Below are 13,921 nucleotides of genomic sequence, written 5' to 3' on the forward strand. Positions count from 1 at the left end.
CACAAGACTTTTACTATTCTATAGCTGTAACATTACAAATAAAATGTGAGATAAAATTTATGAGATAAGTATGTGTCTGTGATCTTAATCATTGTGATTCAGAAAAATTCTACAATTTAGTAATCTATTTTCATGGATATTACAGCCCAGATCTTCCAGTCTCTGAATCGTTGGAGACCATACGTACCCAGTTGCCTTGAAGTTTGAACTTCCAATGGGCAAATCCCCCGCTCCACAGGACCTACAAAAAAGTCTCCAACTCTGAGTTAGAGTCAGAGACTTTGGACGGCTCTGACTTACTTACCTGAGTAGTTACCCGGGATTTGTTAGACAGAAAAATCCTAATCTAACTCCTGGATAAATTATACAGTTTAGCCCCCCCAAATTTCCCCTAGACCCCCTGACCCAACCTGACTAGCCCCCATCATCTGACTCCCCCACCAACACCCCTTTGATCTCCCTGACCCCCCCAACTCGCCCAACCACCTGACTCTCCCAGCTTCCCCCGATGCCCTGACTCCATCCAACCTTCCCCCACCCTCCATCTCCCCTCCTGACCCCCAGCTCCCCCTGACACAACCTGACTAACCCCCACAATCCAACTGACCACCGTGACCCCCTAACCTGACTAGCCCTCAGCACTCAACTCCCCCTGACCCCCCCATCTGCCCTCTGACTATCTACTCCCCCTCAACCCCGTCCTCACCATCCTACCCAGCTGTCACCCAACCTCCTTACCCACTTAGCTCACTGTTACAGAGTTGATATCCAGGCAACTTTTCTTGGTGGAAACATTGAACTTTATTTACAAGACAGCAACAGCAGCTACATGTCTGCATCTAATTCTATAACTAAAGAAGAATTCGTTCTTAGTGGTTCCCCACGCTGCAAACTGATTGGTTTACACAGATCATGTGATCTTACAACAAGATTATTCTTAAAGCTACAGTCCTAAGTTTATCAAAACTATAATTATTACATTCCTCCCCCTTTAACTTTTCTGTACATTTTGTATTTACAAGGATATTTATCTCATGACATTACAATATTTACACAGGTCATGAAATTATAAGCTCAGTCTCAGTTGGTTTCCTGATTTGTGCGGAACATTGTAGCTCCGCGGCTTCCGAATCTTTGGCAGGAACCGTAATAACATCAGATACCTCATTAGGCACAGGCAGTTCAGTATTGTCCACTCCGACAGAGACATTGGGCATGTCTATCTTTGGTTGAACAACTTCAACAGGAACCACAGGTTCAACAATGGTTACAGGTGGAACATCATTTTGTTTGGGCATCTCCCTTCTTCTTAAATGATCCACGTGCTTATGGGTGATCCAGCCCTCCACTTCTACATGGTAATACAATGGTCCAGTCACAGACCCTACTTTACCAGGTAACAACTTCGGTCCTCCACCGAAATTCCTTACATATACTGCTTCTCCAACAGTAAATTGTCACTCATGATTAAGCAAATCATGAGTCGCTTTTTGGTTCCCTTGACTTTTCTCCATCTTCCCCTCCAAATTGGGAAGTATCAGGCTTAGCCTTGTCCGAAGACGGCGTCTCATCAGTAACTCTGCAGGTGTTGCACCTGTAGTAGTGTGGGGGATTGATCTGTGGTGAAATAGGAAATGAACAAGTTTAGTTTCCAACTATTCACCTGTTAATTTTTTCATTCCTGGCTTAAAAGTTTGTACTGCTCTTTCCGCCAGTCCGTTAAATGATAGATGGTATGGTGCAGTCTTCACATGGTTGATACCATTTAAGCCGACAAGTCTTTGAGATTCAGCACTAGCAAACGCAGTACCATTATCTGAGATGATTACTTCTGGCAATCCATGGATAGAAAAGCTTTGGCATAACTTTTCTATTGCAGCGCCCGACGTTGGCAACTTTACCTCATATATGTCTAACGGCTTGAAATGAGCATCTATGATCAGTAGAAACATGGTTCCAAGAAAAGGACCAACGTAATCTATGTGAAATCTCACCCAGGGCCTACCTGGCCACTCCCATGGGTATAATGGGGCTCCACCGGCAACTTGTGGTGTTGTTGGCATTGTTTACAGCGTTTAACACCTTCTCAATATCACCATTCATTCCCAGCCACCAAAGATAACTTTGCGCGTTCAACTTCATTCTTGAGATTCCCAGATGGGCACTGTGTAACTTTACTAAGAGCGGTTCCCTTCCTTGTGAAGGAACTACTACTTGCGCACCCCATAACAGGATTCCACCTTGACTGCTCATTTTGTGTCTTCAGTTGAAAAATGGCTTCAATTCATCAGGGACTGGTTCCTGGGACCATCCATGTAACACTTCCTGTCTGTCACTCGAGACAGGACTGCATCCCAATTCATCCAGTTTCTTATCTGCCTGGCACAGACTAGTGAGGAATCCAAGAAATTCATTGTTAATACGAGCTCTTGGGGGATTGGGACATGGTCATTGTTCTCTTGCAAAGGAAGACGACTTTGGGCATTGGCATTTGCTGAATGAATCCCTGGTCTATGCACAGAAGTGTATTCATATGCCACTAAAATTAGGGCCCATCTTTGAACTAGTGCAGAAGCTATGGGAGGGATAGCCTTTTCTTCGCTAAGCAAACCCAAGAGTGGTTTGTGGTCTGATACTCTCGTGAAGTGTCGCCCATGCATGTATTGGTGGAATTTTTTTTACACCAAAAATAATCAACAGACCTTCCTTTTCGATCTGAGAATATCCTTTTCTGGCTGTGGTAAGTGTCCTGGATACATAGCCTATCGGCCTTTTTGCACCATCGTCCATCTTGTGAGATAGTACCGCTCGCACTCCATAAGGGGACGCATCGCAGGTTAGCACCAATTCCTTTCTCGGGTCGTAGTGTACCAACAAATTTGAAGAGCAGAAGAACTGTTTGACTTTCATGAAGGTTTCTTCCTGGGGTGACTTCCAAACCAAACGCTGTTTTTTCTTTAGCAGCTAATGTAAAGGGGTTGGGACCATTGATAAGTTTGGTAGAAACTGGCCATAATACTTTACCAGCCCTAAAAATGATTTACGTTCAGAGACGTTATTAGATGCAGGTGCCTCTCTGATTGCTTTAACCTTCTCTTCAACAGGGTGCAACCCTTGGCCATCTACCCAGCGGCCCAAATAAATGACTTCATTAGCCTTCTTTTTTTCTTTAGGTACACTCCTGCTTCTAAAAATCATTTCAGGACTCCAGATTAGCTAAATGTTCCATTTCTGTGAATCCAGTTATTAATACATTGTATAGGTTGACCACAACTTGAGGTAGTCCTTGTAGCAAGCTCTCCATTGTCCACTGGAAAATGGACAAGGCTAAAGAAACACTGAAGAGCAGGCATGTGTATTGATATAACCCTTTGTGGGTGCTTATGGTCACAAGTTCTCTGGAGGCATCATCCAGCTCAAGATGCTGATATGCATGACTCATAAGCTTTGTATACGTTGTCCCTCATGCTAGTTTGGCATAGAGGTTTTCAATCTTGGGAATAGGGTACCTGTCCAGTTTGGCTGCTTTGTTGACCATTAACTTCTAGTCTCCACAGATCCTGACAGTCTGATCCGGTTTTAGGATGGGGACTATAAGTGCTGCCCACTCTCAGAACTGAACCGCTTTTACTCAGCCTCTCTAGCCGGTTCAGCCTAGTGTCAACCTTCTCTCTCACAGCATATGGCACCGGTCTTGCTTCCAAGAAGCAAGGAGTTGCTTCTGAGTCCATGTAAATCTTGGCCTGTAGGCCTTTGATTTTTCCCAGTTCTTCCTGGAAGACACTGTCATTTTTTTAGCAGCTCTGGCAGTCCTCCTACTCGCAACTGGAAGATTTCGGATCAGTTTAATTTAATCTCTTTCAACCAATCACAACCTGGAAGGCTTGGTCCTTCACCTTCTGCCACCATCACTGGTAGTTGTGCTGTTTGGTGTCTATAACAAATAGATACACTGGTAATACCCTTTACTTGGATTTCTTCGCCTGTATATGTTTTCAACTTGGCAGAAGTTGGTTCCAAATTTAATTGTTGAGCACCCTTATTTAAATATCTGAAAGTGTGCTCCCCTACTACAGTGGAAGAAGCACCAGTGTCAATTTCCATTGTTAAGGGTTTTCCATTCACCTGTAAAGTGACAGTGATTGGCTCTGTCTTCCCAACTTTCATGTTGAATAAGGAATAAATGTAAGAATTGGTTGTTTTTGGTTCTTCCACATTATATACTTCATTTGACTTCATTTGTTGCCTGGAAGCCTGTTTTAATCCCACTTTGCAATGTTTCAATATGTGTTCCCTTTTGTGACAAAGATAGCACTCTACCTCTTTAAATCAGCAATCGTTAGGAGTATGATTATTTCCACGTCAATAACAATTAGTTTTTGAATTTGCCGCTATGCTGTTTCCTCTAAATTTTCGGTTAGCAGGGGCTGTTTCCTGCTTCGTGGCAGAGTCCCAGCTCTTCGCACTCCTTTCGGCTGACTGTTCCTGCCCAACTGGGAAAACAAAGCCATTTTGTGTACTTTGAATTGCTTGTGAATCCCTTACAGCGCTTTCCATCAAGCACTATTTCTGACGCTTTCTTAAAATCAGGACCTACTTCAGCCAGCAATCTTCACTGAATAGCATCATTTTGCGCGCCACAGGCCAAACGGTCCCTGAGCATATCATTCAGGGTTTCATCAAAATCAGAATATTCCATTAGTTGTTTTAATTTCATCACATAGGTAGCAATGGTTTTCCCCCGGGTTTCTATTCCATGAATTGAACCTTTGCATTATGACTGAGGGTTTGGGTTGAAAATGTCCCTTAATGGTCCACTAATTCACTGAAGGTCTTCAAATCGGGGCACTGGGGGCCATCAAGCTTCAAATCAAACTGTAGGTCTTGCTCCCACAAATACTTAGGAGAATCGCTCTCCTCTTTTCTTCCCCATTGATTTCGTTGGCTTGAAAGTAGAACACAAGATGTTCTATATATTGAGACCAGTCCTCTGTGGCTGGCTCAATGGGACCGATTCTGCCAAACATTGTATCTCAGATAAGTATATCTTCCTTTTTTAAAAATTATCTTAGATACTCACAATTGCTGGGCGAGGGACAGCACCATATCTGATTTATCCTCGTCGCCAGTTTGTTATAGAGTTGATTTTCCAGGCAACTTTTCTTGGTGAAAACATTGAGCTTTATTTACAAAACAGCAAAAGTAGCTACATATGTGCATCTGACTCTATAACTAAAGAAGAAATCTCTTCTAGAGGTTTCCCATGCTGCAAGCCTATGGGTTTACACAAATCATGTGATCTTACAACACAGGGTTATTCTTAAAGCTACAGTCCTACATTTATCAAAACTATAATTACAACACTCACCCTCTCTACCTCTTGCACACCTACACAGTCACCCATACACTAACTCACTGAGAAGCTTTGGGACATTTTAACTCCTACCAGAATACAGTAGCTAGTGCTGTAAAAAGGGAGCGTGGTTTCTGCATGGATTCTCTCTGCTGCACCCTCTGAGGTTCCCTGCACTGAGTGAGTTCTGCATGATCCTCTATTGGAAGATTTGTCTGAAAAATAAGGCAAGTGGCTAGCTTTTTGTCTGATCAGGATCTGAAACAGGGGTTCCAACCCTGATCGGAAGATATGAGTCTATTTTTTTTATTTGATCGCAGTGCCCCAGTGTAACGATTTTTTCGATTAACGATTAAAATATGCACCCTAATGTGGGCCGGTTAGCTCAAGTGGCTAGTGTCTGGTTCAGAATAACACCAACAATGTGGGTTGTACTCCCACTCTGACATATCCCTGCCTGTGAGAGTGGAAGACAATGGAAAACCATCGCTGACAAAAGCTGCCAAGAAAACAGCTCAGGATGAAGTATCAGCAGACAATTAACAAAAGATCTGCTTTCAGACAGAACACACATGAATAAACTGCTTACTATCATGTTCATTGGATTGACCCTCATGTTACAAACATCAAATGCACCTAACCCTAGTGACATTGCTTGCTATCAAAAAGGAGGCACTGGGACAATGTACTGCACCATGATGTCATTTGTTAATTAGGTTGTCATGCTCATGTCCCTTGCTGGAAAATGTAAGGAAGGAGGTTCCTGAACTATTACAGAATTACACTCATGCTGTCACGGTTCTGGTTTTAATCTAGAAACTCCAGAGACACGTAGTGATTTCCTGTCTCCAATTCTTTGTTTTCCCACTGGTCCCCATCTGGTAAACCAGAGCTCTTAATCAACAGAGAAGCTTAAGCACAAAGTTTACTTTCCACATGAGCAATGATTTGTTGCATAGAAGCACCTGTGTGCCTCATCACGTTGCTATGGCTGCCTCAGTCAGGACCAACCAGAGAACTTGTGCAGGATGGGGCTTTAAGTCATAATGAAACTGCAGTTTTATTAAAGTAAACTAGTTCCTAAGGAACATATTGCATCAAATAATCAAAAACAAACCAACCTCGCTTGAAAAATAGAACCCATTAAGGAAAAAGATTATGAGAATTTGCCAATGAGCACTGCTATTACATGACTTGAGTCCCTAAACTGCAGGGAGACTGTAAAACTCTTGAGTTTTTTTTAACTAGTCTGTTCTAATGGATTTCAGGGATTTTCCCTTCAATAGGTCCCTTCGACGCAATGTGATTTCTTCCTCCTCTGTGAGATGTACCAGTGGTGTTTCAGCGCCTACGATGTTTTTGTGGTCCAGGCCACAACACAGAGAACAACAAGGGAGGTAAGATCTAATTACTGTCTTTCCTCCTTTCTGGAACAAAAGTAGTAAATATGTTTGTAACCCAGCAGGCATTTAGGGGAATGGGAGCTCAACAAATATCAAACTTTTCAAATATTTATGTCTGTCGTGAAGTTTTACCAGTTTAGTGATATTTTTACACTAAATGTAAATTTTCACTTCCAGCGGATTCCGCAAATTATATCTTTCTACCTGAAAGCTTCTGTCACCCACCTTCGATCAGTTCAAGAGGTTTACAGGTATAAGATATGTCTATTCCATTTAAAGCTGCAGGGACTGATAGTTATAAACTTTGAGCAGAATATTTGATCCGAGGTTGGCGAGTACACAAACCTGAATATAAGTGCGGAGTGCCGGCTCCCATGGATTGTTTTTTTTTTTTGCAAAGGCGTCAGGAACTATGTGCCAGCAAGGCACCCAAGCGCTGCGCCTCCATACTTAAGTATGGAACTGAGGCCATCAATAGCCACTTAAAAGACCAGAAAGCGATTTTTGATTGCAGGCACTGGGATCACGTGCTAGAGTAGGGGGCTGCAGCCCAGCAAGAGTCATGGAGACAGGTCCATTTTACATCCATTCAAAGGGGAATGGCTCAGAGAGCTGTTCAGCAGTGAGTGTGCAAAGGTAGCATAGAGGAAGCTCTAGACACTGGAGCGCTTGGAGTTGGAGGAGTGACCCTACAGTAGCCTGGTGGCAGGGTCCAGGCAGCTGTAACATTGCTTCTAGAGGCAAGGAAGGCCAAAATGTGGAGATGTGGCTGAGCTGCGTAGATTTAGGACGAGCAGCAATGAGGAGTAATTGCTCACACATCAAGAGCTGTGAATGGCACTGAAGCACGCAGAGGTGATGGACGAGGGAGGGAACAAATGGGATACACTCCAATCGGGTATTTCAACAACAAATTATTTTTCTGAATCGAACAAAGGATCAATGTCACTGAAGGTAAACCTACCGAGGCAGATGGTAGCAGAGTTGGGTGTGCTGGTGGAGGGCCATATTGGCACATCCTGCCAGTAGCTATCAGTGACCATGACACAGAACTTCTTTACTTCTGGATCCTTCTCAGGGGCAGTAGCTGACCTCACTGGCATCCCTCAGTCTGCTGTCAATTACAGCTTACAGGAGGTGATGGATGCCCTGTTGCAGGAGGTATCAGGTTACGTTGAGTTCACCACCAATAGGACTACACAGGCATCATTGGACTCCCTCAGGAGTTGTTGACTGCATCCATGTGGCCATCAAGGCACTGACTGGCAAAGCAGCCAGGGCATTCATTGATAGGAAGGGATTCCATTCTCGAAGTTCAACTAATGTGCAACCACCAAAAGAATTTTCTCCAGATCTATACACTGTATTTGGGCAACTACCATGACTCCTTCACCCTTGGGCAATGGCAGGTGCAGCAGCTGCTCATGTCACTTGAGAGACTACATGGATGGCTGCTTGGGATAAGGGCAATCCATTGAAGAGATCACTGCTCACACCCATATGCAACCCTTTGATGGAGACACAGAAGTGCTACAACTGCTGCCATTTCAGTACAAGGGCCACAACTGAGTAGGCCACTGAACTGCTCAAGATGCAGTCCTAGTACCTTGACCAGTCAGGGAGCACCCTCCAGTGTAGAGATCCAGTTCAGGCCTCAAGACATCAATTAGGATGGAAAGGACATCCAAGCACTTTTCTCCTGCTGGGTCCTCATCCTGAAAGATGAGTGGCTCATGGCCTCATCTTTCTATGGCGGAGGGTGCAAATCCACCATGCAGATGAATCCTGGAGGCTTCTCTGCTCCTCATATTGACTGAAAGACCAGTCTTGAACTAACACACTCATATTCATCTATTCCACACTCTCAATTTGTCTGCCTTTTAATCCATCAATTGTGAGATTACACAAGCCTGGCTAAAATCATGATTCTCTTCATTGAAGTACATTGGTTAACTTAAACATATCAAAAGCATAAGAAGTGTCACCCTAATGAACCAAACCCTAAGATTACCAGCATGGAGAGATCTGATCTCAGCTGCTCCTACAGGGTGCTACCCATGAGACTGAGGACAAGGGAGTAGATGAGGCTGAGATGCCTGTGCCAGTTGTCCTTGATGTCGGGTTGGAAGCCTCATTAGGTTGCCCCACCTGCAACAATGAAGGGGCAGATATTGCTTCAGGGCCTTCCTGCATTGTTGCCTCAGAGGGGCCAAGGGGGGCATCAGATGATGTAGGTTCCTTTGAGGGGTGTGCCTCTCACCTGCCTCAGCCCTTTCATGGCCGTCTTGAACATCAGAGTGGACAGACAACCAGCTGGGGCACACCTGGCATTCATGCCATATATCATTGCACCATCAGTGCCACTGACTAGTCAATGTGACATAAAGTGGCATTCAGTGTCTGGCAGTCATTATGCTGTTCCTGCATCCACTCAGCTTGATACTGCATATAGCTCTCCAGGAGGTTGACCACTCTTTCTATGGTTGAACTCATGTGCTCATAATCCTGAGACATTGTCATGGATAGACTCCTCTCTTCTCTGCCCATGACTCCATACAGCCTTGGGGAAACTCCTACATTTGGGCATACATCTCCTCCTACTGCTCTAGGAAGAAATGCCTTGTGTATGACAGCCATGGCTTAACATTCCTGTCCATCTGAGCACAGCTGTGTCTGTCCTCCATCCTCCAAGGGAAAACTGCCCACAGTTGCCACTGCCTCACTCACCACCTCCAAGACATGTTCCTCACCATGTGCCACCAGTTCTACGATCGCTTAAGATCCTAATAAGGTGCCTGTGTCTGCGCTGGTGGAGAGTGTACTTGACGGTGCATGCTTGCTTGTATCTTCCTCCTCTGTAGATGACACCTATGCTGTTGCTCTGGCAAATGCTGCCTCCCCCTCCACATCTGGCCCTGTGGGTGACATAAGAACGTGGTTATGTGACGTTGCCCCTGTCATTGCCTCTGTCATTATGTGCTTCTGCAGAACTGAAGCAGACCCTTAGAGCTACTGCTCTGGCATGAAAAAACCAAAGAGGAGGAAGCTCCATTTGTCACCTGAAAATGTTCAGATCTTTTCCCCTGTCTTGGATGGACACCCCTCTTGCCATCGCCCATTCCCACGTATGAACATACGAATTAGAAGCAGAAATAGGCCATTCAACCCCTCGAGCCTGCTCTGCCATTTGATAAGATCATGGGTGATCTGATTCTGGCTTCAAATCTACTTTCTGTCTACCTGTTATACCCTTTGACTCCCTTGTCAATGAAGAGTCTATCTAACTCAACCTTAAAAATATTCAATGTCCCAACCTTCACTGCTCTCTGGGGAAGAGAATTCCGCAGACTAACGACCCTCTGAGAGAAAATATTTCTCCTCATCTGTCTTAAAAGAGAATCTCTTTATTTTTAATGTGTTCCTTCGTTCTATTTCCTCCCACAAAATATCCTTTCAGCACCCATCCTGTCAACTCGCCTCAGGATCTTGTATGTTTCAATAAGATAACCTCTCATTCTTCTAAACTCAAATGAATACAGGCCCAACCGTTTCTCATAAGACAACCCCTTCATCTCTAAAATTAGTTGTGTGAACATTCCCTGCACTTTTTCCAGTGCAATTATATCCTTTCTTAAATAAGGAGACCATAACTGTGCACAGTACTCCAGATGTAGTCTCACCAATACTGTGTACAGTTGTAGCAAAACTCCCTTACTTTTATATCCCATTTCCCCTGCAATAAACGACAACATTCCATTTGTCTTCCTAATCACTTGTACCTGCATACTAACTTTTGTGATTCATGTACCAGGATGTCCAGATCCCTCTATGCAATCTCTCTCCATTTAAATAGTATGCTGCTTTTCAATTCTTCCTGCCAAAGTAGACAAGTTCACATTTTCCCACGTTATACTCCATCTGCCAATTTTTTGCCCACTCACTTAACTTATCCATATCCCTTTGCCCACTCACTTAACCTATCTATGTCCCTTTGTAGCCTCCTTATGTCTTCTTCACAACTTACTCTCCAAACTATCTTTGTGTTATCAGCATATTTAGCAAAAATACATCTGGTCCCTTCCTCCAAGTCATTGATATAAATTGTAAATAGTTGAAGCCCCAGCGCTGATCCCTGTGGCACTCGATTTGTTCCATCTTGCCAAACTGAAAACAACCCATTTGTATCCGTACTGTTTCCTGTTAACTGACCAATCTTCTATCCATTCTAATATGTTGCCCATTAAACCATGAGCTCTTATTTTGTGTAGCAACCTTTGATGTGGCACCTTGTCAAATGTCTTTTTTAACCCAAGTACGCCACACTACGAGTTCCCCTTTTTCCACATTGCTTGTTACTACTTCAAAGAATTCTAATAAATTAGTCAGACATGACTTCCTTTTCACAATACAACGTTGACTCTGCCTGTTTGTATTAAGGTGTTCTAAGTGCCCTGCTAACCTCCTTACTAATAGATTCCAGCATTTTTCCTATGACAGATGTCAGGCTAACTGGCCTGTCATTTCCTACTTTCCACTTCCCTCCTTTCTTGCATAGAAGTGTTATATTTTCTATTTTCCAATCTGATGGGATCTTTCCAGAATCTAGAGAATTTTGGAAAATTAAAACCAACACATCTACTATCTCAGAAACCACTTCTTTTAAGGCCCTAGGATGAAGTCCATCAGGACCAGGGGATTTGTCAGCCTTTAGTTCTAATAATTTGCTCAGTACCTTTTCCCAGGTGATTGTAATTATTTTAAGTTCCTCTCTCCCTTTCACCTCTTGATTTACAATTATTTCTGGGATATTGTTTGTGTCTTCTACAGTGAAGACTGACACAAAGGGCCGAATTTTGCACCCCAAAAACAGGACTGCTCTGGTCCCCCAGGAGCGTGATATCTGATGTGGTGACGTCGGGTCGTGAACCCGATATCAACCCGCCAGTCAACAATGATACAGGTGGATTCCGAAATTGGGAGTCTGCACAGCCATTTTGAAATGACTAATTATTGATAGTTAAAGCTTATTAACAGTCAAATCAAGTGCAATAATACATCCCCAATGCCATAATACATTGCCTGCACGTGAAACACATCATTTGGGAACCTCATTTTTTTTGTTGTTGGAAAGGGGTGAATATATAGGCTGGAGGTGGATCTATGCCTGACGTTAGCTGAAGGCTGTTTCATAGGCAAATCTTTGAAGTGCATGAATCCCTGGATGGTATCAGGGGTATTGCTCATCACAGTGTTTGTAAACTGTTTGACATTGTAATCTAACATCGCTTCAGCATTGCTGCTGAGTACAAATAGGCATAGTTTATTCTCTTGGAGATATCTCCTCCAGTGAGGAGGAGGAGGAGAAGGAAGAGGGCAGCTGAACAGGGAAGTGGCTGAAGGAGGCCAACCTGCTGAGGAGCAATGGGCTGCTGAGGGCAGGCACAGAGATGCAGGTGGAGGCCATACCCTGCCAATCATGTGTACAGTGTCAGAATGACATACCTACAAATGACTGAGACATAGTGCCTGGAGACTTCACCTTTCATGAGCCACTGTGACATCTTTGTGTGACATGCTAGCCCCAGACATCACATTCACCTATGGCATTGAAAGTCACAGCGGCACTAAACTTTTGCATGTAAGGATCATTTCAGGCTGCCTGTGGAAACCTGAGCATAATGCAGCCTGCAGCGCAGTACTCGCTCCCCTTTTGTGTGCTGTCACAGCCCTGGCAGCAACTGCCCCTTTCTTCCCTGCCCTGGCTGACCACTAATTGGCCTGTCTTTTGAAATGTGTCTGGCATTGATGTGACACGGGTTTGGGGCCCTGACATCAGGTCCATTTCCAGGTCAACAAACATTCAGCCCTTTATGTCAGGAATTCTCAAATTATGAAGTCATGACAAATAGAAATAAATAAATTTAATTTGATAAATTACACTATAACCTCTCAAATTCGGAACTCCGAAATCTGGAAACACCAGTTGTCCGGAATTTTCTTGGCGCGCAGATGTAATTCCAGGACTGGTCACATGTGGCGCTCCACCGGTATGGCCCTAGTGGTTGTTAATGGTAGATCTCCTGAGTTTCTCCAGACAACCCTTTAATGGTCTTTGTCAAGTCTAACGTATAACAAGCAGGAGAAGTAGAGATGAGGAGGATTCCGTCAAAGAGGTATGTTTCAAGGGAGTCCTTAAGGGTGGACACGTAAAAAGATTAGTTTTTATTAATGGATTGATTGATTACGTGTGTTCTGACTGGAATATAAGAAACTCTAAATTTACATTGGGACCTAATTGCTTAAATAATTTGGAAAGACAAATTCTGGTCGTACAAGTAATAATTTGGGTGAGCCGGTGGGCGGAAAATCATTGGACATCGCACTTGTTGTTTAACTGGTTCTCTGTGGATATTTCCGACTTGATATGGTTCCATTGGGCAGCCAAATTCAAGTGAGCGTCTGAGTGAAAAGAGCTGTACACAGGATTAAGTTTGCCTTGAGCTTAAAGGAGTCCTCAAATTTCACTCTCAGCCATTCCTCCGATGCTCTGATTCCCCAAGATACCCATGCAGCCATTCCAAAGGGCCTCAATAGCTTGACATCCAGGTGCTTCCTCCTGTTTTAGTTTGGCAGTTTCAAGTGTGCATACATTGATTCCCAAATACCCAACCTGCAGACCTTTATGTATGTGAGTAAATGTGCATACATAGATGTGTTTGGAGGATTTGTTGTTTGAATTGTCATTAAGATGCCAGTGTGACAAGAGGTTCATTTGTCAATGTGACAATGGTTGTCAGCTTGAAAATATGCCCATTCTGTAATATTGCTACACATTGTAAGCATTCAAAGAGCCTTATTATTGAATGTGTTTATTTTCATACCTATCTGAACAGCAGATGAAACTTTGGTGTAACACCTGACCTGAAAGATGGCATCCCTGACAATGCAGCCTTTAGCACCTTTAATGCTAAACAGAATTGTTAACCTGGGTAATGTGCTCAAAACCATATTATAGTTTGAATCACAAACTTCTAATTCAGAGACAGAAGTATTACCACTGAACCAAACTCCCATTGATGCTCTGTTTTGATAAATAGCTGTAGGAGAAAAATAAAATTCCTGACAGTTGTGTGAATTCCCACAAAACCTGTTATGAGAGATGGAA

The 13,921-nt window shown here is 43.5% G+C and overlaps 1 protein-coding gene across 3 annotated transcripts in view; it reads left to right on the top strand.

The window, feature by feature from the left end:
- The window catches only part of s100p (S100 calcium binding protein P), a 46,607-nt gene that overhangs the window by 21,106 nt on the left and 11,580 nt on the right, over positions 1-13,921 (top strand). For all 3 annotated transcript variants that reach the window (XM_078564550.1, XM_078564551.1, XM_078564553.1), the window contains exon 2: positions 6,640-6,750. In XM_078564550.1, the coding sequence (XP_078420676.1) occupies positions 6,640-6,750 (111 nt within the window). The remainder of the gene's footprint in view (positions 1-6,639; positions 6,751-13,921) is intronic.

The sequence above is a fragment of the Cetorhinus maximus genome, chromosome 19 (genome assembly GCF_964194155.1).
Source record: "Cetorhinus maximus chromosome 19, sCetMax3.hap1.1, whole genome shotgun sequence".
In the NCBI taxonomy this organism is placed as follows: domain Eukaryota; kingdom Metazoa; phylum Chordata; class Chondrichthyes; order Lamniformes; family Cetorhinidae; genus Cetorhinus; species Cetorhinus maximus.